This window comes from Heloderma suspectum, chromosome 1 (assembly GCF_057233095.1).
Source record: "Heloderma suspectum isolate Gila_16-S chromosome 1, 16-S_ref, whole genome shotgun sequence".
Lineage (NCBI taxonomy): Eukaryota > Metazoa > Chordata > Lepidosauria > Squamata > Helodermatidae > Heloderma > Heloderma suspectum.
Genome location: NC_139458.1, coordinates 252,254,345 through 252,275,855, shown reverse-complemented (window position 1 = coordinate 252,275,855; position 21,511 = coordinate 252,254,345). Strand labels below are relative to the sequence as shown.

General features: G+C 42.9%; 1 protein-coding gene across 12 annotated transcripts in view; it reads left to right on the top strand.

Annotated features, from left to right (window-relative positions):
• MACROD2 (mono-ADP ribosylhydrolase 2) overlaps positions 1-21,511 on the top strand; it is a 1,364,729-nt gene that overhangs the window by 1,223,270 nt on the left and 119,948 nt on the right. For 7 of the 12 annotated variants that reach the window (XM_084824167.1, XM_084824131.1, XM_084824149.1 and 4 more), the window contains 2 exons: positions 9,540-9,602; positions 12,598-12,663. In XM_084824167.1, coding sequence (XP_084680293.1) covers positions 9,540-9,602; positions 12,598-12,663 — 129 coding nt within the window. The remainder of the gene's footprint in view (positions 1-9,539; positions 9,603-12,597; positions 12,664-21,511) is intronic. The other 5 variants (XM_084824196.1, XM_084824178.1, XM_084824187.1 and 2 more) reach the window with 1 other exon arrangement.

The window sequence follows — 21,511 nt, the reverse complement described above, 5'->3', positions numbered from 1 at the left end:
ATGTCCTGGGTTCACTTCAGACAACATGCTAATCCATGATTCAACAAACAACCCACGATTCAACAACCCATTCTCAGCCACTGAGTGTGGGTTAGCATGTTGTGTGAACAGTCCCTTTGACAGCCTCACCCTTTGGGAGGATGGATGACATTGGTGTTGGAGTAACTATGTCCTCAGCCCCTCCCCCCCCGATCTCCCGGTGTGTGTGTGTGTGTGTGTATATATAGATATATATAGATATAGATATATATAGAATAGCATGAGCATTGATTGTGTGGAAGCAGCACTCCAACAAAAAAAGAACTCCCCCCGCCCCCCAAACACACACGAGCCTATATAGGTTTTTTCAAAATGTATCATAAGAATCTGCACCGATTGAGGTGTTACATTGTCTTTATTTAGACTGCTTGCACCGTGGGGCATAACTTCCAACAGCCAAAACAGTAAGAAAACATCTGAGCATTTCTTAAAAGCTGTTGCAACAAAGGAAAAATTAAACACTCCGGCAGCAGGCTGCTAACATTTTTGGCTTGCCATGTTCATGATGGGATCAGAAAATGGTGTGACAATGCATTCTCTAGAGGGCTGTTGCAATGAAAGTGGAAAATGCTGAAACTCTCTCTCCTCGTATAGCTCTGAGATTACCTTCTGCTTTCTACATAATTCTTGTTTCATCCTAGTCTCCCATCTGACCTCCGTGCTTATTATTGCATCAGCTGTTTCATTTGGGGGTGGCTACTGCCGCATGCATTCAGCCTTGCCCCCTTGCATACTAAATGCCACTCCTTAAAAGTGGTGGGAAAGTATGTAGGCTTTAGCAAGTTTCTGTATTTTCTATTTTTAGAGGATAAGACCCTTGTCTTCCTTGTGAGTGAAACAGCTGTTTATTAAATACCAGGTTGTCTGCTGCTGCTTCTTTTCTTTTTAAAGCTCTAAATGTGTATGTCAACTCTTAAATTTCTTTAAAGAAACTGAGGAAAAAGAGATCAGACTTCTAATAATAATCAGTGGCCAGTTTGACAAAGGAAAACAAAGCACTCTGCCAGCAATCTGTGACTGATGTGCTTATTTCGTCTGTGCTGTGCTACTGTAACTTGCGGGCTCCTGTTTTTAAATTGTTTCTTTCTCCTCAGAACGGCAGACAGATGTTTCTGTTTGACATCGGATATACCTTGGAACCATTTACATTTGCGAGTTGAAGATGACACACAGTGTCATGCACCGCATTTGCTATCATATTTGGAAGGGATAACGGATAACTACAAATCAATTATTGTTAAACGAGAGAGAGAAGTAGATATTGTGAGGCAGTTGTCACCTAAATAAAAATTATATAATTTCTAGCTTCTGCTGTAGCTGAGAGAAGAAACAGAAGATATTGTCAAGCTGAGGCAAAGAAAAAAAAAAGATATTTTTATTACTAGTATGTCACCAGGACAGACGCCAGGCAATAAGTTTGGATTTTCCATTGCCTACCAAAGAATGAATGAAAAGAAAAAAAATAAAGCTAGGGAACAGATATGTATTCTTGCCTCTTTGCTTGAGACATGCACTATTTAAAACCTTTCCATTTGCTTTGCTTCTTATGTCAGTAGAGAGAAGTAATTAGGAAAAGGTTCTTCATCAATAAAAGATGTTCAGTGAGAAGCTGTCATTTGCAAACATTTTTTAAAAAATGTTTGTTAAGGTTTGAAAAGGGGTTTCTTTAGAGCTGTGTAATATTGCCATATAACTGTTCACTTCCCCATCTTTCTATTTTTATCTCCTTTGCCTATATTCTAACCCTTGTCTATACATTGCAAAGTAATTGCCTCTAGCCATATGCCTTTGGTATCATTTTATGACATAATACATCTGATTCCATCTCTGGTATAACTTGACGAAGTCAGATGACAGATTAATTTGCTCATTGTAAGTATTACTAGGATGGCTTTACCACCACTTCTAACGTTACTTTTTCCAGGTCACATTCTGAAACCTTTGTGGAGACAGAGTGAGAAAGTAATTCTTGTAATGTGCAAAAGGTCAGGCGTGTATCTAGCAATGCTTTGGGTGGGTTCATTGTCATTCATGCCTCTGAGACTCTGATCTGAACCTTTGAACATTACCAAGATGTACATCTGTCTCTATCTTCTGCTTACGTTGAAACCAGTCTTGTGAATGGCCATAATGCAGATTACCATGTCCTGGAAAATCTTTGAAAGGTATGCTGAATGCTGACATGGTGACAGTCTGTCGAAGTGCTCAACATGAGCATATTCACTCTCAGCTGACTGTGTGTGTACACGTGCGCACATCTGCATTGTTGGATGGGGGAGAGAATCTAAAACAATTATTGTGTCAATCAGCACTGAAATTTTCCATACACAAGTAGTTGTGGTCACTACTTCTGGCTTAGTTATTCTAATGTGACATTTACTCCCATTAACATGGCATGCTTGGAATTACCCAGAAATAGTAATTTGCTTCACATTGATACTAATGACCTGCCACATGGCCAACAGAGTGTAGATGTCATAGCATTGATTGAATAGTCTTCTAACCATTTTAAGGGTGACCCCCCTACAAAAATGCTCATCTGCTGGGAAGATCAAAACCACAGTGAATAAGCTAAAAGTGCTTCTCTGGGTGATACTAGTAAAAGAGCAGATGATGATGATGAAAGTATGTATTTAAATATGACAAAAGATCTGGCAAAAGATATTGTGTTGTGGTAGCACTAGGAACAATCTAAAATACTCCTGGGCTTAACTAGCAAACTTTCTGGAAGATGCAGAGCAAAAACATAGAGTAGTTCAGCACATAATTACAAACCACTTATTTCAGCTTATAGCTGGGGTCAAGCTCAAGCTCACTCCTGTGTCCTGTGATGTAGCAACCAGGGAGGTGAAAAATGACTAGTATCACACACATCATCACAGTCCTTGTTGGCAACTAAGATGGCACAGTTTTACTTTCAAAGGGCCACATCCAATGTCATGTAAGTGGACCTCAGCTCATGCCACAGGACTTCCTCTTCCTCTCCTCCCTCCTGCGCCCCCTCAGTCTCCTCCAGGGATATCGGCAGCTGCAAGTAGGGATGTACAAAAGTCACTTACCTTTTCGCGGATTGTGTGTGTGGGGGGGGAGGCGCTCCGTCCCTCCCTCCGGAATCCTCGACGGGGGGGGGCGATCTGGTCCTCCCCCCTAGAATCCTGCCTGGCCAGCTCTGCTCCACGGCAGCTCCGTGGAGCAGCCGGCCAGCCAGGGCCGTCTGCAGCCGGATTTCCGGCTGCGAACTGGCTGGTGCGGATGCAAATGGTGGCCGCCGTAGCAGCCGCCATTTGCGTCCAGCCAGGCAGCCGTGATAGGCTACGTAAGTCTTTATGTAGCCTATAACGGCTGGGCAAAACCAAAACCAAAAAGGGAACCGTAGTGGGCGCTATTTGCGTTTATTTATTTTTTTTGCCGTAAAAGCCTATGTAAATATTTACATAGGATAAAACGGCGGGGGGAAAAGAACGCAAATAGCACCCATTACGCTATTTGCGGTTCCCTTTTTTTCCCACTGTAATTGCCTATGTAAATATTTATGTAGGCTAGAACAGTGAAAAATAGGGAACGCAAATGGCGGCGGCCGTAGCTGCCGCCATTTGCGTACGCTGGTTTTTTTGGGGGGGGGTTAGCTGTGATAGGCTACGTAAATTCTTACATAGCCTATCATGGCTGCAAAGACGCCAATGGCGGCCGCAGCAGCCCGGCCGCGGCTGGCCAGGAGACCAGCCACTGCCGCCGCCGCCGGAACCGCCTCCGCTGCATCCGCCCCAGATAAGTGCCATCCCGGAGGATTCCACGGGGGGGCGGGAGGCCGTTCCGCCACAGATTCCGGGGGGCCGGATTCTAAAGAATCCAGCCTCACTGGAATCTGTGGCGGAATTCTCTGCCATCCGTAGCTGCAAGCAGAAGGGGAATCTATTCTCCCAGCAGTGTCCATTCTGCTGGTGGACAGACACTATTGGATACAACTGAAAATTATATGTGACTTTCACCTAAGAGGTGGAAGACTTAGACCAGTTTTCCCCTCCCTAGTGGCCTCCAGATGTTTTGGACTTTAATTCCCATCAGCCCCAGCCAACATGGCCAATGGTCTGGAATGCTGGGAGTTGTCGTCCATCTGGAGGGCACCAGGTTGGAGAAAGCTGCTTTACGTGAATGCCACTCTGTGTCCACAGAGAAGCATGGCCAATGGTGGCATTTATTCTTCCAGTGGTGGAAGATCTGGCCGTGAATCACTCTAGTGTTCCAACACCCCCAATCTCTACGGCCATAAGAAGTGTCTATATTGACATCATCCAAGTGCTGCAAAACTATGTACCACCTGATGCATGTATGTGGTTAAGGTGCAGGATTTTAATGAATAAATAGTTAAAATGCCTGAATTCAGCAGTGCTGGCATGAACCATTCTGCTATAAAGCCCTGCTGGTGGAAAATGCAATGGGACGCAATAAATATATATTGCTGGCATAGGTAATGCTCCATAGAAGCACCAAATAAACATTTATGTTCTAGTGTGGCTTTACTTTAGCTTTGTGCACATTCCCTCTGTACACATTTCCAATTATAGTGTGCTAAAGATACTGATCTTATCGAAGACTTGTGATCATCCATGTAATGTGATATATTCCTTTACAGGCTGAAAGCCCACTGAAGTACTAAGAAATTACTACAGCCATCCTTCCATTTAGGTCAGCTGAAATCAGTATGAGATGTTACAAGCCAGCTAAAGGTCCAGGGTCCCCAGCAAGGCTCCACCGAATGTGATGCGGTGACACTGATTTATACCAGTTGAGAATCTTGCCCCCAGTGCTGATCTGCGAACAGCAAAGATCATAACTGCAGGATCTGTAGTTTAGAAAGAAAAGAAAATGCTTCTACACCGGCTCCACCTGCTGGTTATTAATATGCATAGCAGGCAAGGGTCAAGAGCAAACTACTTGCTAAATAAAAATAAATCCCTTTATGAGATGCACAATATTAATTTAATAGATGTCCTTCCTTCCTCTCTTTCTCCCTCTCCCTCCCCAGTATTTTTGTCATAGTTTTCTGAAGCTTTGGGGTTTCACATGTTAAGGTATAGAAGTGGTAAAGCAACGGGGTATATAAATCGCAACGCTAAAAATGAAGCAAAGCGGGAGATACAATCATGGCAGCACAAGAGAGGGATTGATGTTGATAATTTCCAAACCGTTTGCAGGATCAGCTGATGTACATCTGGGAATGAATTTTGTTGAGTTCATTTTCCAGATAAGTTTCTAGCATTTCTCTTTAGACCTGATTCCTAGTATGTGCGGTCCGTCTGTCTATCTCTCTGATAGTTTGGCAACATTGTTTAAGCAATTCTTCTGCTGTCTTATTGGGATTGCCTTCCTAACACAGGGGTTCTGGGCTGGCAAAACAGAGGTTGCCTGTAGTGGAGGCTGGTGGCTCCTATGTGAGTGGGGCAGTGAATCCACTCTGCATTTCAGTCAGAACCAGTCGGAACTCTAAAGGAGCTATCCAAGGTGCTGAACCCTATCCCCCAAAATAGGTTCAGCACCTTGGATAGCTCATTTAGGGTTCCGACTGGTTCTGACCAAAACCCAAAGTGGATTTACCGCCTCACTGACATAGGAGCCACCAGCCTCCACTGCTTGCCTGGTTCATTCTTAATACAGTTTAGGAAGCTGCTGCCTCTCCAGATAATATCTTCCTGCTGAAGCACTGCTTTTATATCTGGGATTCAAGAAGCAGGGAAAAATGTATGTCAGTAGAAGCCAGGGATGATGATCCAGCCAGTGGAACTTTGCTATGCTGCTGCGTTTTGCTTTTCCGTCGCACACAGCCTTCATTTGTCATGCATTTTTAAGCATGCGTGGAACATTTTGGAAAGGTTCAAATGTAAGGTGAAAACCTTGACAGCTTTATCCAGGATTTCTGCATGCTGTGTAGCCCTGATTTTAATGAGTTTTTCGTGTTTCAGAAAGTAGCTATATTAAGAGACTTCCTAGAGCGATCTACTTTCTTTTTTCATTTGAGGAATCACAAAGACAGTGGCTTGGATCTAAAATAGTGTGCATTGTTTCTGCTCATGCAGGAATGTTTTTCTGTTCCCCCTTCCAGCAGCAGCCCCCTGAAGATTTGGGGAACCTCTAGAATAGCCTGGAGGGACGGGGAGGCTACAGCTGGGTGAAACTTGCAATATCCCCTAATCATGTAGTGCACTACCTTCCACTTGAACAGGGGGCAGGCTTGATCCACACCAACAGAAAGAAAACACAAATGCAAATCATCCTGTCTGTTAGAGCAGGAGTGGGAAGAAAGTAGATCTCCAGATGTTTGGGACTTCAATACCCAGCAACCCTGACATTGGCCATGCTGGAAGGGGCTTCTGGAAGTTGGAAGTCCCAAACAGCTGGAGATCGACCTCCTGCTCACCCCTGTATTAGGGAGTCTCGGGGGGGGGGGAGCACTTCTACTGCACATAAAACATTTCCTGGTTTAAGGCAATGCTGCCCAATTCTGTGAAAGCCTTCTATGAGATGGGGAAGTGAATGTACAATATTAGCTATGAATGGCTTAGATCCAGACTTAGTCATGCTTAGATTAGACCCATTGAAATTCATGGGACTGACATTGTTGTTGTTGTTGTTCAGTCGTTCAGTCGTGTCCGACTCTTCGTGACCCCATGGACCATAGCACGCCAGGCCTTCCTGTCCTGCGCTGTCTCCCGGAGCGTGCTCAAGTTCATATTCATTGCATCCGTGATGCTATCTAGCCATCTCATCCTCTGCCGTCCCCTTCTCCTTTTGCCTTCAGTCTTTCCCAGCATCAGGGTCTTTTCCAGGGAGTTTTCTCTTCGCATTAGGTGGCCAAAATATTTCAGCTTCAGCTTCATTATCTGTCCTTCCAATGAGCACTCAGGGTTGATTTCCTTTAGGATGGACTGATTTGACCTCCTTGCAGTCCAGGGCACTCGTAAGAGTCTTCTCCAGCACCACAGTTCGAAAGCATCAATTCTTCGGCGCTCAGCCTTCCTTATAGTCCAGCTCTCACAGCCATACATTACTACTGGGAAAACCATAGCTTTGATTAGACGGACCTTTGTCGGCAAGGTGATGTCTCTGCTTCTTACTATGCTGTCTAGGTTTGCCATAGCTTTCCTCCCAAGGAGCAAGCGTCTTTTAATTTCATGGCTACAGTCACCGTCTGCGGTGATCTTGGAGCCCAAGAAAGTAAAATCTGTCACTGCTTCCATTTCTTCCCCTTCTATATGCCAGGAAGTGATAGGGCCAGATGACATGATCTTAGTTTTTTTAATGTTGAGTTTCAAACCAGCTTTTGCACTCTCCTCTTTCACCCTCAACAAGAGGCTCTTGAGATCCTCTTCGCTTTCTGCCATTAGGGTGGTATCGTCTGCATATCGGAGGTTGTTGACAATTCTCCCGGCAATCTTAATTCCGACCTGTGATTCATCCAACCCGGCATTTCTCATGATGTACTCTGCATATAAGTTAAATAAGCAGGGTGACAATATGCAGCCTTGTCGTACTCCTTTCCCAATTTTGAACCAATCGGTTGTTCCATCTCTGGTTCTTACTGTTGCTTCTTGACCCTCGTACAGGTTTCTCAGGAGACGGGTAAGGTGGTCTGGTATTCCCATCACTTTCAGAATTTGCCACAGTTTGTTGTGATCCACACAATCAAAGGCTTTAGCGTAGTCAATGAAGCAGAAATAGACGTTTTTCTGGAATTCTCTTGCTTTCTCCATGATGCAGCGAATGTTGGCGATTTGATCTCTAGTTCCTCTGCCTCTTCTAAACCCAGCTTGTACTTCTGGTAGTTCTCGGTTCGCATACTGCTGAAGCCTAGCTTGTAGGATTTTGAGCATCACCTTGCTGGCATGTGAAATGAGCGCAATTGTGCGGTAGTTTGAACACTCTTTGGCGTTGCCCTTCTTTGGAATTGGAATGTAAACTGACCTTTTCCAGTCTTGTGGCCACTGTTGAGTGTTCCAGATTTGTTGGCATATTGAATGCAGCACTTGAACAGCATCATCTTTTAGGATTTTAAATAGCTCGGCTGGAATACTGTCATCTCCGCTAGCTTTGTTGTTACTAATGCTTCCTAAGGCCCACTTGACTTCACTCTCTAGGATGTCCGGCTCAAGTTCAGTGACCGCACTATCATGGCTATCAGGGACATTCAGATCTTTCCTGTATAGTTCTTCTGTGTATTCTTGCCACCTCTTCTTAATCTCATCTGCTTCTGTTAGGTCCCTGCCTTCTTTGTCCTTTATCATGCCCGTCTTTGCACAAAACGTTCCCTTGAGATCTCCAATTTTCTTGAAGAGATCTCTAGTCTTTCCCATTCTGTTGTTTTCCTCGATTTCTTTGCATTGTTCATTGAAGAAGGCCTTCTTGTCTCTCCTTGCTATTCTCTGGAACTCTGCATTCAGTTGGGTATATCTTCCCCTTTCTCCCTTGCTTTTCGCTTCCCTTCTTTCCTCAGCTACTTGTAAAGCCTCATCAGACAGCCACTTGGCTTTCTTGCATTTCTTTTTCTTTGGGACGGATTTCGTTGCTGCCTCCTGAACAATGTTACGGACCTCCATCCATAGTTCCTCAGGCACTCTGTCTATCAGGTCTAATCCCTGAAATCTATTCCTCACCTCCACTGTATATTCAGAAGGGATATGACTGAGGTCATACCTGAACGGTTTAGTGGTTTTCCCGTCGTTCTTCAATTTAAGCCGAAATTTTGCAAGAAGCAGCTCATGATCTGAGCCACAGTCAGCTCCAGGTCTTGTTTTTACTGACTGTATGGAGCTTCTCCATCTTTGGCTGCAAAGGACATAATCAATCTGATTTCGATATTGACCATCTGGTGACGTCCATGTGTAGAGTCGCCTCTTGTGCTGTTGGAAAAGAGTGTTTGCTATGATCAGCATGTTCTCTTGGCAAAACTCTATTAGCTTTTGTCCTGCTTCATTTTGTACACCAAGGCCATGCCTGCCTGTTATCCCGGTGATTTCTTGACTTCCTACTTTAGCATTCCAATCCCCTATGATGAAGAGGACATCTTTTTTTGGTGTTAGTTCTAGAAGGTGTTGTAGGTCTTCATAGAACCGATCAACCTCAGCTTCTTCGGCCTCAGTGGTTGGGGCATAGACTTGAATTACTGTGATGTTGAATGGTTTGCCTTGGATTCGTACCGAGATCATTCTATCATTTTTAAGATTGTACCCCAGTACTGCTTTTCCCACCCTTTTGTTGACTATGAGTGCTACTCCATTTCTTCTTGTTGATTTCAGTGGGACTACTCTAAGTGTGACTAAGTCTGGATCCAATCTTATGTCTGCAGTTTTTTCACTTTTGGTCAAACACTGCTTTTCTTGCTAGTTTCATTATAGGTCCTGCCATAAACCTACTATAGTGGCTGCAGTCCGTTCCCATGTTGCCTGTTTAAACTAATGAAATATATTTTTTAACTTTTTGGTTTCTGCTGTTGTTTTTTCTGGCAGGTGACAATGACACTGAAGCAAAGCGAAGTACTGATGAAATTGAGAGTCAGAGTCAAGAAGCAGGTTCGTGTTGTCCTGAGCTCTAAAGCATTCTATCACCCAGGCTTTCTCTACCTTGGTGAACAATAATCCTAGTCAATGCTATTGACTGAAAACGTTTGTACATTTTCACGGGATTAAGTCAAGGCTTGTGCAATTCTCCCATTGGAGATCAGAGCTCTATTCATTATGAATGAATGTATTCCTTCCAGCCCAGGAATGTAGTCTTTCCTGTTAGTAACTGACAGCGCCTTCACTTCTTAAGGTGGAATAGCTCCTAGAAACCCTTTAAATGGAAAATGTTTACAGCAGTATTGTATAAAGTTCACACATCAAAGGAAGAAAGGAATGTGGAGAAAATAAGCTCGAACAGATGAAGGACCTCTTCTGCCTTTAAGAAGCCTGCAGTGTGATACATTTATCATGTATAGTTAGCTTGTAAATAACTATTTTTCTGCATACTGTTTTACAAATTGGATTCCTGATGTTTCAGAAAGGGTCAGCGTACATAAATCCTACCTTGAAAATAAGGGTCCAAGCCCATAAAGGAGTGATTTGAAGAAAAAGTATTTATAAGTTCTGAATTACACTTTAAAAAGTGAACATTTCTGGGGGGAAAAATGTCATGCTGCGTTCAGAATAGGTTATTGTCCTTTTTTTGATTTTGGGGGGGTGTTCAGAGTTTTGGGGGGTGGGGGAACTTTGCGCACTGTGGCTTCAGCAAAAGCATTGATAACTAGAACCAAATCAAAGTAACCAAAATGACAAGTAAAAATGGCTATGAAACCTTTTATCCCTTAAATAAAATGGCAACTCTAATGCTGCATGCATTATATACTGGGTTATTCTTCTTGTACCTCGAATAGCATACTCTCTGTCCATCTGACCTACCTAACCAGCACTAATGGTATATTCTGTTGCTTGCACATATTTAATTCAAGCAGTGTGACCCATCTTTTAGTGAAAACTTTTTCTATCAGCTCTGAAAGCTTTTATTAATACCTGGAAGCTACAGCAGGAGAGGGCCAATCACTCAGTGCAGCAGAGCAAAGCAGCCAAGCTATCCAGCCTACATTATGGAGTCATTTTGTCTACGGCATTGTGGCTGTTTCTAAAGAGTTGAATTTATGTTACAGCAAAATCCCCTCTGTCCCTACCTCTTGTTATGGTCTGCAGGAGAAGGACTGTATATGAAATGCTATCACCATTCCGCCATAGAATTCCGCTGACTACGATTATTCAACTGTTATTCCCTACCGGTGCAATGTTCTCTTGATGCTTTTGGATTTAAGCTGGCTTTATCTGTCTTCCCGTCTTTTATCATGGTTCCTTTATGCCTACATAGCAAGCATCACACATGTGCAATCATGCAATCAATTTTCATTGGGACTGGTATCCCCCCCCCCCACTTTAAAATATGGCAAGAACCCCATTCATGTCCTGTAGGTCCAAGGTCAGTTAAAAAAAAAAAAGTTACATTTTCACAGTGCTACATATATGTGTTATTTCTACATCGGGGATTTTTTTTTTTTCTTTCAGAACGTTCCCCCATGTGATGGAATTTGAGCGTAACTAAATTCCATAAATTTTATTCCCAGGATCTATTCAATCTCAGGTCTCAACATGTGGGGTTCAGAAAAAAACTGTCCATTACACAAAACTGACAGCTAAAAAATCACATCATGTTGATTTTATGACATCAAACCTTAACACTAGAATTGAGCCTGATATGCATTGCTTTCAACATATCTCCGAGAGAAGGGCTCTGCATAACAGGGCCAGACCTTCAGTGACTGGAGTTTGGGTTATAACATATACACAAGACCTTTCTCCTTGACTGCTTTACCTCCAGCTCTTGGAATGTAGGAGGAAAGAACATAAGAAGAGCCCATCTGGATCAGACATAAGCCCTATCTAGTCCAGCATTCTGTTCCTCAGTGGTCAACCAGATGCCTCTTGGAAGCCCAAAAGTAGGAAACGAGCATAATAGCACCCTTCTGCTCTCACTTCCTAGCACCTGGCATTCAGAAGTGTATTGCTTCTGATACTGGAGACAATATGTAGCCATCGTGACTAGTAGCCATTTATTGCCTTAGCCTCCATTATAAGCTGTCCAAGTTGGAGGCCATCACTATATCTTGTGGTAGGGAATTCATATGTAGTTTTTCCCTACGAAGTGTAGCTCTAGAGACTGCAATCTAAAGCTGAAGACCAATGCGGGAAGATCTTCTGAACTCTTTGCCCTCTGGGAATTTTTCCATGAATTTTGCCCTATGAGAGAAGAGATATGGGAACATGTAAGCAGTATTCAACAGGGCATTGCGCCCCCACTGATTTTGTTGTGCCCCCATCGATGCAGTTCTGCAAGCAAGACCACTGCTTGCTCAATGGAGATTTAGCGTTTCTGAGAGCAACCGGAAACGAGCAGAAATGCTTGTTTCTGGAATGGGGCAGGTCAGCGGAGCTTGCAGAGGGGAGCTCTGTCGACTGGTCCCCATCCAGAGACAAGAGTTTCTGCTTGTTTTGGTGCTTCCTATGGGAAGCGTTAAATCTCTGTTGCACAAGCAGTGGATCCTGCTTGTGCAGTGGGGCTCGCACAGTGCAGGAGGTACTAATGCAATGGCCCCGTTGGATACTTCCCTAAATGTCAGAATGAACATGTTTCTCAATGTCAAAATGGCCATTGCCAAATGAACAACATATGCCAAACAACGTATGATGAACAAGAAGGATAATTAAAAATGCTGTGAACTACAGTGAGTAGACTCTTACTAAGAAGAGTAAAAATTCAGATAAGCAGAATAGTTGCACTCTGTGCACAACACTCATTTGCATCCACATTGGGGTTGAGGTTGTTTACAAGTTGTACTGTGGTCATTGTCCCATGGAAGAAAAGAACAAAGGCCTAAAGTGAATGACATGAATAACTTGTGTATTTGAGAGCAGGTGTGACAGTTTATGATCATTACTACATTCAAATTATAACCTAATAAGTATAATTCTTCTCTTTAAAAAACAGATGAGGCAAAACCGACAGTTACAAACAGCTCAACAGATGGAGGAGAGCCCCTGTGCAAGGAAAAAGGTACAAGATAACAAAACTGTTTTTTAAAAAAAGATTAAATCCCCAAAGGGGATTTTAGAAAGCAGTATTTTCTGTTAAGCCTAGGAAAACCTGAACTCAAGCTTTAAAGGCCAGATGTCAGATAAACACTTCTGGGATGTCTTTTAGAAAAGTCTTTTTAATGAACCACTTGGCATCCTGGCTGTGCCAGTGGGGATGAATGCCATGCATTTTCAACTACAATCATGATGGATTTCCCATTAAAAAAAGATCTTCCAGTTCATAGGTAAACTCTGGCGCAGGTATGTGTGAGAATGTTCACATGCATGAATTTTTGTCTGCCTTCGTCACTGCACGATGGAGGGCTTCACTTAGCTCGGTTGCAAGATGGCAGAAAAAGAAAAGGATCATGGAAAGCTGGACGATAAAGACATAGCTGAGAGAGGGAAAGTCATATTTATTTTGTGTAGACTGTGCTGGGCACTCTGATCATTTAGTCTGTGATTAAATATTTAAAAGTCACGGGAGGGGGGACAATTGACAGCGAGTTTAGAAAACAAAGAAAGAGAGACTAGCTAATTTAAATGTTTCCAGCTGAGTTTTATCCTGTCGCGTTGTTTGGTTTTCAGCAAGAAGCGAGACACAGAGTCATACTGTTCTTGATTCTTGCATGGTATCACACCATTAATTGCTTACACTTTCTTTTAATTCTTCTGGGTATGTCAGACACAGGTGGGGGACATGATTTTTAAAATTGTAGCTGCAGATCAGCAGATAATTCAAAGCAGAAATCCTCCTGTATATAATAAATATAGGACACGACTATAGCCTTCAAGTAAAACTAATAGAGCATTGTAGTGTGTGTGTGTGTGTGTAAGAGAGAGAGAGAGAGAGAGAGACCAATTTATTGATTTATAAGTTTTAATGTTGGTTATTGTAAGAGTTGTTCTTCTGAATGTTCTGTGGGAGGGGTGAGCTTTTGCGCTTTATTTTCTGAAATATAATTTTAAAGCATTTTTAGAATGGGTGCTTGTTGACTACCCTTCATATTAAGCTCCTGTAATCAACATCTGAACTGTTTACGAGAGTACAGTCATAAGCTCAGCTGCAGTAGTGTTCATAATTACCTCAAGTCTGACTGATTAAATTCATCTTACGAGTTTTTTCATTTTTTGGTTTTGCTTGGGTTTCTCCCTCTCCCCTTTATTTGTGGAAGTTCAGAAATTTAAACACTCCACTCAGCCCTCAACCTTCATTTGCCTTTTATCTGAGCAACCATTGAAATTGGAAAGCAAATGTGACCTTGAGGGTGACGTTTGACCTTGGATTTGGGCTTCTAATAGGCACCTTGTCTCCATTCCTCCTTGGCCATCTTCTCCGTCCAAAAAGAATAGCATTGTTTCTCTCCCTGCTCCCTCCAACGCATCCAGCTTTTATGTACAGCCTATACAACTTCATTGAAGCTGCAAAACGAATGCAACCTTGGCAGTAGTTCTCAAACTAGAGCAGGCTTTCCAGCTTGCGCAGATCCAGGGAGATGTCCCCATCACTTCTAGACCCCAGCTCCGTCAATCTAGAATGGTGGGAGCGGTGACACATGTCTTACCCACCTCAACAGCACCCATACCCATATTGGCTTCCTCTGCACTGAAGCTTCTGCTTCTTGGAATTAATGGTGTAGCGGCGGCAAAAAAGCAGCCCTATGTCCACCACCTACTGGTCACAAATAACATTTCCCTAACTATAAATGATTACAGAGGCCACTGGCTCTGGAAAATAAACCCATAACGCTTTCAGCACTATGCCCCAAAGCAACCTGTTCCAAAGAACGGCCTCCGAAGTAAAAGTCCCTAGACTCTGCAGTTCACAAGTAAGACATTCCTGTTGTTCGCTATAAGCCAAACAATCCCAAAGGGCACAGTGATACTTTTACCCCACAGAATACACACTGGTTTGAATCAGGACCAGAACAGTTGCTTCTCCTTGGCTGCCCCAGAAACAGTTGATCCCTTCTGTCAGCACAGCGTGATGAAAGTAGGGCAAAGGCAGGTTCTCTTTGAGCCTTTTATGGGACATAAGCTTGGTTCCTGTTGTAAATTTAGAATTGGCTCCTAAAAGCAGCAGCCAAGGATGCAAGTCAGAAAGGTGGACACCATCCTCACAGACGTATGTCAGTACTTCTGTACATTTCATCCATATCCCCAAACAAAATCTGTGTAGAGGAATTCTACATTGCATAGGCACTCTCCAGCCTCTAGAATCCACCACTGGCATCATCATCATCTCTTAGATTTCTTAGACACCTTTCTCAAAAAAGACTCAAGGTGTCTTTATCACACCTTTCATCAAGGAAGAGTCCACAAAAGAAGCATAGTGCGTAAGCACCCACTGATTTGTGGGTTGGTGTTTAGTAGTTCAGTATTTTCTTAGGCCTGATCTTGCTTTGCCTTAATTGTAAAACAGAATTTAAACAAGATATCTCATTTTGACAGTCAAGCTCTGCTGGAAAAGAGGGTGCGTAATGAATCCCAGTGGCTGAGACGGATGGGAGCTGCTGAATCTGCCTGGTCTTTTGTGGCTATAGAGCTGCTAAAAGGAGGCATGTACTCTCAAGTTTGCCTAGTTCTGGGAGCTTTGTATATCTTCAGTGCTGGCCACTTTATTCTTTGTTCACGGTGAGGCTCTTTAAACAAAGAGTGCTAAAGCTAAATAGAAAACAGGAATTGGGTTGATTATGTACACACATCCATAACTTTATTTTCTATAAAATAAACAGTCTCAGCTTTGCCAAAGGGCAAGAATTTGCTCAGGCCAGTACCAAGAGGATGCTTCTCAGCTGTCTCCCCTTCCCCTTGCCGCCCTCCCACAGAAGTATCTTGCAGTCTCTGCAACATTTTCCTGCGCTGGGGGACCAGCTTTCTGATTTTCTGATCCCTGGTCACTCCCTACTAATGAGATTTATCTGATCTGCCTTCTCACAGCAAGATCCAATTAGCTCTGTTAACTCTCTCTGTCAACTCAAGTCCTTCCTAAGCAGGCACACACTCAAGCCGACTCTCCAAGGCAAGCACAGACCTTATCACAGTGTCTATCCAAATCAGAGAAGAGATGCAGGCAGTGGTGCTGGTCCATTAACAGGAAAAATGAAAAGCTGTATTAGGACCAGTTAAACTGTTACAGAAGAGACAAAAACATTTAAGTTCAAATCAAGTTTTGGGGAATATCCAGTTGTGCCCCAGTGTTAGTGCTAATGATGTTGCCCTAACCAACACTTGTGCAGTGTGACTAGTGCTTGCTAGGGCAATGGGGAAAAGCAGCATGCCACTAACTGCCTTTTCTCGTTGCCCTATGAAGTGCTAGTTACAATGCTAGCATAGCATCATTATCGCTAGCACTGGGTACTACTCTTAATGATGAGTGATCATGTAATATCACATGAGGGTTTTGTATTTTCACTCTTTCCAAATCAGGAATATTATCACACAGCGGCTGGTTAAATATTCTCATTTGCATACAAAATCCATCTTTGAAACCTTAATCAGAAGCCTCTTCATTCAATCTCATAAGTAAAGTGTATATCCTGTTGGTGAATCATGAAAACCCACATTTTTCTTTTAAAAAGTAGTGGGATAGAGATTTAAATCAGCAAATTACAGAGGAGGGATGATCCTGGATATTTAATAATGTGCTGACCATATTGATTGATTTCAGTTTAAAGGAGATTTTTTTTAGAAAACAACAAGACAACCCAATATATCAGTGACATCTCACTCTGGTTTTTGTTCCGATGTCATTGATAAATGTTGGAGATGTAATTCTCTCAATGAAGACTTTGTGCATATTTGCTGGACATGTCCACATATATGATAATTTTGTATATTTTTGCTCATGGCTCTGTTGGCTGGGAATGATGAGAACTGTAGTCCAACACACCCGGGGGAAACCTTGTTGGAAAAGCCTGATCAGTATCCTTTTTCACATTTCAAATTGACACCTGAATAAGTACTGTATATTACTGATGCTTACTATTACTTAGAGCTGGTTTTGAAAGTGTGATATGAAGGAGAAAGGTTCTGTATCGCATTAGGAGTCCCCTTAGTCATCAATTCCTCTGTGCCCTGATTGAGCAGTGCTGGAGGGGAAATAGTGTCTTGTCACATTATGTAACCCTTCCACATAATGCACTAATTCTAATTCATTACAAGTTAATAAAAGTGTGATTGTACATTTGAAGGTCAACTAAATTAGATCATATGTTAATTAAACTTAAAAATAAAGTACCAATTATTATATTTCCAGGTGTTCACGGAAGCCTAGGTTCCTTTGGGAATTCTGTACAGAACATGCTTCCTGTTTTTCAGTACTGAGTTGAAGTCAAGAAGGTGTCAGTCATCTAGGAAATACGTTGCATTGAAATTACGAGTGAGAGTTATTTGTCTCAATTAGAATTTAATCTTGGCAAGCTCTTTTCGGGTATATACAGGTGTACATAGATTCTAAAAAAATTATTCGTTCAATTGTTTGTTCAACAGGAATATTGAAAAGCTTAGGAGAAATAACCTAAACTAAGTATGAAATATGCACTTACATTGAATGCGCATGTAAGTAAATAGTATTATGACAACGTGAGATTTAAAGGTAAATATTTTATACACAATGGCTAGAGGGAGTGTGTTCTGAGTCCAGATATTGACATATTTTCAAGGGACTTTGTATATGGGGTGCTCAATATTCAGAACATCTAAAAGCTGACTTTGAGCTTTAACCGGGCTTCTGATAGGAAAACATTTAAGAGGTACTTATCTAAACAAAAACAAATGAGAAAAAAAAACCCTTTCTTCATCCAAATCTTCTGTGCTCTGACCTAACCTGACAGAGCGGCTTTCTTGGTAGGGACCTACCCATACATTACAATCAACATCTGAGGCCCTCCTCTGAGTGCCTCCTTCAGAGGAGGTTTGGGAATGGCAACAAGGGAGAGAGGCTTTTCAGTGGTCTCCCCCAATTGTGGAATGCTCTCCCCATTGAGGTCCACCAGGTGCCAACATTGTCATGTTTTTGGCACCAGATTAAGACTCTGTACTTCCAAGTATTTGACAGCACATGATGGGGCTTTTTAATTTTATCACGTCCTGGTACTGTTATTGTTAATTGTCTGTAGGTGTTTCTAATTATTTTGCATTTTCGTATGTTCAACATTTTATATTATGTTTTATCATGTTGTGTTTTCAATCGCTGAAATGTAGAAGGGGATGAAATATGCCTTGAGTATATGGTAGAACATGATAGCCAATCAGAGAGGTCTACTTGCCATGGTAAAAGATACATACACCAGAGATATCTGGGGGAAAACACCATGTATAAGTATTTCTATGCCAATGCTAGAACCCCCGAGCCAAAATGGAAGAGTTGGAGTGCTTGGTTTTTAAGGGAGAACCTGGATATGGTGGAAATTACTGAAACTTGGTGGAACAGAAAGAACCAGTGGAATACAGTCATCTCTGGATATAAACTCTACAGGAAGGAACGGGAAGGGCATACTGGGGGAGGTGTTGCTCTGTATGTCAAAGAGGGCATAGTGTCGAGCAGACTAGAACACCTAAAAGGGGTACTCTCTTTCACAGAAGCATTGTGGATGACAATACCAGGCTCCAAAACTAATTTAGTGCTTGGAATGTGCTAACGTCCCCCAGACCAGAATGCTCAGGATGACCTTCAGATGGAAAACAAAATCAGGGAGACTTCCAAACAAGGAAGTTTGGGTGACATCAATTATCCCCACATTGACTGGATAAATGCATGTTCCAGTAGCAACAAAGAGGTTAAATTTATTGATGCCCTAAATGACTGTGCCCTAGAACAGTTGGTCATGGAACCAACCAGAGGAGAGGCAACCTTGGATTTAATCTTAAGTGGTATTGCCCAGGACCTAGTACAAGATGTAAATGTTGTTGAACCAGTTGGAAACAGTGACCACAGTGCTATCAGATTTTATATATATATATATATATATATATATATATATATATATGGGAAATTGCAGGAAATCCAGCACTGTCACATTTGACTTCAAAAGAGGAAACTTCTCTAAAATGAGGGAACTGGTGAAAAAGAAGTTGAAAGCGGAGTCAGGAGGGTTAAATCCCTTCAAAATGCTTGGAGGTTACTCAAAACCACTATAAGAAGCTCAGCTAAAATGTATACCACAGGTTAAGAAAGGTGGCACCAAGTCCAAGAGGTCACCAGCATGGTTAACGAGCAGTGTTAAGAGAGCTATTAGAGAAAAGAAGGCTTCCTTCAGAAAATGAAAGTCTTGCCTAGGTGAGGAAAACAAAAGGGAGCACAAGTTTGCACAAAGGCGATGCAAACAGACAATAAGAGACGCAAAAAAGCATTTTGAAGAGCATATCGCTAACAACATCAAGGCCAACAATAAATAATTCTTTAAATATATCAGAAGCAGAAAACCAGCTGGGGAGGCAGTTGTACTGTTGGATGACAATGGAGTTAAAGGAGTACTAAAGGAGGACAAGGAGATTGTGGAGAAGCTGAATGAATTATTTTCATTCATCTTCACTGCAGAAGATATAGGACAGATACCTGTACCTGGAGTGATGTTTTCAGGAAGGGAGTCTGAGGAACTGAAACAAATAGTGGTGACAAAAGATGAAGTTCTCAACCTTATTGATAAATAGAAAGTAAATAAATCACCAGACCCAGATGGTATCCATCCTAGAGTTCTCAAAGAACTCAAATATGAAATTGCTGATCTTCTAACCAAAATATGCAACATGTCCCTAAGATCAGCCTCTGTACCCTAGGACTGGCTATTATAACACCATTTTTTAAAAAGGGATCCAGGGGGGATCCCGGGAATTACACTCTGGTCAGGTTAACGTCTGTTCTGGGTAAATTGGCTGAAGGCATTATTAAGGAGAAAATTAGTAAGTTTATAGTAGTATGAGCCCTGCTACAAAAAAGTATCAACACGGCTTCTGCAAAGGTAAGTCTTGTCTCACTAACCTTTTAGAGTTCTTTGAGAGTGTCCATAGACATGTAGACAGAGGTGATCCAGTAGACATTGTTTACTTGAACTTCCAGAAGGCTTTTGACAAAGTCCCTCACCAAAGACAGCAAACTTAGCAGTCATGGAATAAGAGGAGAGGTCCTCTTATGGATCAGTAACTGGTTAAAGAAGAGGAAGCAGAGAGTAGGAATAAATGGTAAATTCTCCCAATGGAGGAATGTAAATAGTGGGGTCCCACAGGGATCTGTACTGAGACCAATGCTTTTCAACTTGTTCATAAATGATCTGGAATTAGGAGTGAACAGTGAAGTAGCCAAGTTTGCCAATGACACCAAATTATTTAGGATGGTTAAAACAAAAAGGGATTTTCTCCAAACTGGGAGAATGGGCATCTAAATGGCAAATGCGGTTCAATATAAGCAAGTCTAAAGTGATGCATGTTGGGGCAAAAAATCCCAACTTCAAGTATAACCTGATGGGATCTGAACCAGCAGTGACCAACCAAGAAAGAGATATTGGGGTTGTGGTGCACAGCTCTATGACAATGTCAACCCAGTATGCGGCCGCTGTAAAAAAGGCAATCTCCATAATTAGAAAAGGAACTGAGAATGAAACTGCCATTATCGTTTGCCCTTATACAAATCCATGGTGTGACCACACTTGGAATACTGTGTACAGTTCTGGTCACCACACCTAAAAAAAGGATACTGTACTGCTGGAAAAAGTACAAAAAAAAAGGGCAACTAAAATGATCAAGGGGCTGGAGCATCTCCCCTATGACAGAAGATTACAACAGCTGCGATTGTTTAGCCTGGAAAAAAAGGCAAGTAAGGGGAGACATGACAGATGTCAGGATTCCCTTTTTGCCCAGCTGAGAACTCCAAGAGCCAAATCAACACTCAGACCAGAGGCTGTTTCATCTATGAAAACTGGTAGTAGCCCCAGAGTCTACCAGCACCAGGGCATCTTCCCCACCCCACTGGGAAGAATGGATGTGCACAGGAAGCAGCAGATGGGATGGTGGGGGGATGTGGGGAAGGCACCCCCTGGTTGTGGAGTGGGCCCCTGCACTAGAGACCCCCAACATGCTTGGGGGGTGGCCTAGTCAGGCTTGGAAGCCAGGAAGTGGAGGAGGGGATGGGGGCGTCAGTAGGGAGCGACAGAATCTGGCAAAGTGCCCCTGCTTTCCACACCTGAAGCACTGCCGCTCTGCACGCTCTGCACGCTCTGCACACCGCTGCTCCAGTTCTTCCAGCGATAGTGTGGCTCAGGTTGCTCCTAGTTTCATCGGGGTCTCTTCCGCCCCTGCGGTAGGGCTGTGGGGGGGGGGCAGCAGCCACAGGGGAATGGGAAGAGGGAAATCCCGGCTAAGGGAGCTCTTTGTGACTTGACAGCACCCTTCCAGCCAACTGTCAATCTGGAGGCACGATTGGATGAGCTCTGCCAGCATTGGTGGACGGGGCGCTTGTGCCAGCTCATCCAAGACCTTGTCATTCAAACCGTCCAAGAATTGGGCCACCAGAGCGGCATCATTCCATTGTAAATCCTGCATCAGCAAGCGAAAAGCAGTTGCATAGCTGGAAACTGAATCCTTGCCCTGTTTGAGGCGGCGGATATCCCGAGTCGCCTTCTCCGCACGAAGGGGGTCACCAAAAAATCCCCCCATTGCAGTCATGAAGCCCTGGTAGTTCCCCAGCAGGGGGTCATTAGTGAGGAGAAGCACTGAAGCCCATTTGGCTGTCATGCCTGAAAGCAGGTTGATGATAAAGCCCACACGAACCTGATCCGTCTGGAAATCCTCTGGCCGGAGGCACATATACAGTTCCGATTGGGCACAGAAAA